The sequence below is a fragment of the Vigna unguiculata genome, chromosome 9 (assembly GCF_004118075.2).
Source record: "Vigna unguiculata cultivar IT97K-499-35 chromosome 9, ASM411807v1, whole genome shotgun sequence".
NCBI classification, from domain to species: Eukaryota; Viridiplantae; Streptophyta; class Magnoliopsida; order Fabales; family Fabaceae; genus Vigna; species Vigna unguiculata.
In genome coordinates, this window is record NC_040287.1 from 18,672,105 (window position 1) to 18,675,170 (window position 3,066).

The 3,066-nt window shown below is 48.7% G+C and overlaps 1 protein-coding gene across 1 annotated transcript; it reads right to left on the minus strand.

Annotated features, from left to right (window-relative positions):
* Positions 1-1,417: 1,417 nt before the first annotated feature.
* LOC114163518 lies at positions 1,418-2,845 on the minus strand. The gene has a single exon (XM_028047824.1). The coding sequence runs from the start codon at positions 2,843-2,845 to the stop codon at positions 1,418-1,420; it is 1,428 nt and encodes a 475-aa protein (XP_027903625.1).
* Between the last annotated feature and the right edge of the window lie 221 nt (positions 2,846-3,066).

Below are 3,066 nucleotides of genomic sequence, written 5' to 3' on the forward strand. Positions count from 1 at the left end.
TTCCCTCCTGTGACTCCGAACACGCACTTCTCTGGATTTAAACGCATGTCATATCGGCGTACTGCATGTAGCACCTCCCTGAGGTCTATTATGTGCTGTTCTAACGAATCGGACATCACCACCATGTCATCTACGTAAACCTCCATGCATTTTCCAATCAGATGATGAAAAACCCGATCCATCAATCTCTGATACGTCGCTCCTGCGTTTTTCAAACCAAAGGGCATTACCTCATAGTAGAAATTGGCTTCCTCTGTGATGAAAGCTGTTTTCTCCTTGTCACCTGCGTACATAGGTATCTGGTTGTAACCCGAATAGGCATCCAAGAAACTAAGTACCCTATGGCCAGCTGCTCCATCGACAAGCCGGTCGATGCTGGGTAAAGGATAAGTGTCTTTGGGGCAGGCCTTATTAAGGTCTGTGTAGTCCGTGCACATCCGCCACTTGCCATTGGGCTTTTTGACCAATACCACGTTGGCCAACCAAGTGGTATACTTAGCCTCTGTGATAAAGCCCGCGGAGAGCAGTTTCTGTACCTCAATCTTGGTTGCTTCTCTCTTTTCTTCCCCCATTTTTCGCCTCTTTTGAGCGACCGATTTTGCTTCTGTATAAACAGACAGTTTGTGGCAAGCAATTCGAGGGTCGATTCCAGGCATGTCGGCTGCGCTCCATGCAAACAAATCGGCGTGCTCGTTCAACGTCTGCTTCAGCTCCTCGACATCTGCATACGCCTTACCAGTGTAGGTGTACCTGACCCCGTCCCCGAAGTCATGTCTCTCTGTGGCCTCAACCGGTTCGACCCGTGTGTCATCATTGAAGCGAGGATCTAAGTCTGCGCCCTCAATCCTCGATGTTCTCTCAATATTGTGTACTGCGCGTTTTGGTGGTGACCTAGGTCGTCCTCTCAAGCTATCCGCATAACACTTACGAGCAGTAGGTTGGTCCACGTGTATGGTGATGATATCTCCAGATGCGGAAGGAAACTTCATTGCCAAATGATATGTGGAAACGACTGCGCCCAACGTATTAAGAGAGGGCCTTCCTAATAATATGTTATATGATGTGTGCGCATCGACGATGAGGTACCTGATCTTTACCGTCCTCGTCACCTTTCCTCCTCCAAATTTAGTGAAGAGGTCGATATAGCCTTTCGTGTCCACCCTCTCACCTGAAAAGCCAACTATGGGTTCTGAATAATGTTGAATGTCTTCTTCTGAAATTTTCAACTTTTTGAAAGTTCTCCAATAGAGGATGTCTACCGAACTTCCTTGATCCACAAGGGTTTTTCTGACAGCGAAGTCTTCAATTTCCACCGATATGACCATCGGATCATCATGTTGAGGGTCAACAGCCTGAAAATCGTCGTCCCTAAAGGTAATAGGCGGCATACGCCTACGCGGATATATAGAAACTGCATTCACGCTCTGAACTGCACGGACATACTTCTTTCTGGCAGATGCAGTGGAGCCCCCACCAGTGAAACCTCCCGCAATGTAGTTAATAACTCCCCGTAATGGCTTTTCCTGTGGTTCCCGTTGCTCATCCTTCTTATGATCGATCTTTCGTCTAAGGTTATCTTCGCGTCGCCCCCCATACGCTGGCGCTCTGTACTCTTTCCTCTCGTTTCCTCCATCTCGGTCCTCCTTTCTGGATGCAAATCCCCCTCTTCGCGTTTTACAAACCTTTTGAGATGCCCAGCTTGTATTAACTCCTCGATTTTGTCCTTTAGTGTGAAACACTCTTCTGTAGTATGGCCGTAATTTCGGTGATAACGGCAGTGCTTCGTGGTGTCAGCATGAGGGGGAGTTGGGACCTTTCTAGGGGGAGATATAAGGTCGGCATTTAGGGCTTCCTCCAGAATCTGTGCCCTGTTGGATATCAGCGGGGTGTATCTATGATACTTTGGTTGTCTTTGCTCTCGGAACCTAGAGCCTGGTCTTGAGGTTGTTGCTCTGTCTCTCTCGGGTTGCTTTCTGTCAAGGGTTTCCCTGCGGGTGGTGTTGCGAAACTCCTTCAGCTCTTCCATTTGCATAAACTTCGTAGCTCGCGTTCGGAGCTCGTCCAGATTGGCCACAGGTTTTTTGCACAGGCTGTCCACAAATGGGCCTGGTCGCAGGGCTGTAATCAAATGATGCATGGCTACCTCTGGATTCAAATTACTGATGTTTAGGGATAGTTTCCCGAATCGCTCCATGAAATTGCGTAATGTCTCATCTTTTTCTTGCCGCACATTCACCAGTGCCAAAGAGGTGAGATGATGGGGTTTGCTAGTAGCAAATTGAATGCTAAAACGCGTCGTCAGTGTATCAAAACAGTCCACGGAGTTGGGGGGAAGCCGGGTAAACCAACGGAGCGCCGGACCCTTTAGCGATGTTGGGAAAACGCGACAGAGGATGGCGTCTTCGGTTGTATACAGTCCCACCTGAGTGGTAAAGATGTCTATATGCTCCTCCGGATCTGTGGTGCCATCATACTGATTCATAGTAAGCCCCTTCCAACGTGCAGGGAGGTCAGCCGTCATGATTCCGTCCACAAAGGGGTGACGCCTAGGTGTTCTTGCTAGTGCACCGGTATGATTGGGATTAGTTTGAGCGCGGGATTCCTCCTGGTCTGACGTCTCTTCTTGTTCTTCTTCTTCTTGTGGCATTTCTCTCCTTCTCTCCGTGCGTTCGGTCTGTCTCCTGATTCTTTGGTTTTCCGCCCTCAAGGCGTTGACTTCCTCTTCGTTTTTACGTCTTATCTCAGCTAGTTGCCGCTGCATTTCTGTCTGCATCTCTTCCTGTATTTGTCGCCGCATCTCGGCTAGGGCTGCATTGTGATCTATCGTTGTCCTGGTCGAATCCATGTCCCTTGAGAGTAGCTTGGCCCCACGGTGGGCGCCAAATGTTCTTGTAAGGGTTAGAGCCAAGCGATCTCAAAGGCCTTCTGTATTCTTCCGCCCACTTTGCGTCCCTTCTCTTTACAGCTGCTTCTGGACTACCGTCAGGGGTGAGTACCTGCAAATACTCCGATGCTTAAGTTAGTAATAACCCCAGATATTCTCTCTTTAGATATTGGCTTTAGATA

What these genes read in the sequence shown, in the direction of transcription:
- LOC114163518 (XM_028047824.1), bottom strand. Translation starts at nt 2,845, where the DNA reads ATGGATTCGACCAGGACAACGATAGATCACAATGCAGCCCTAGCCGAG.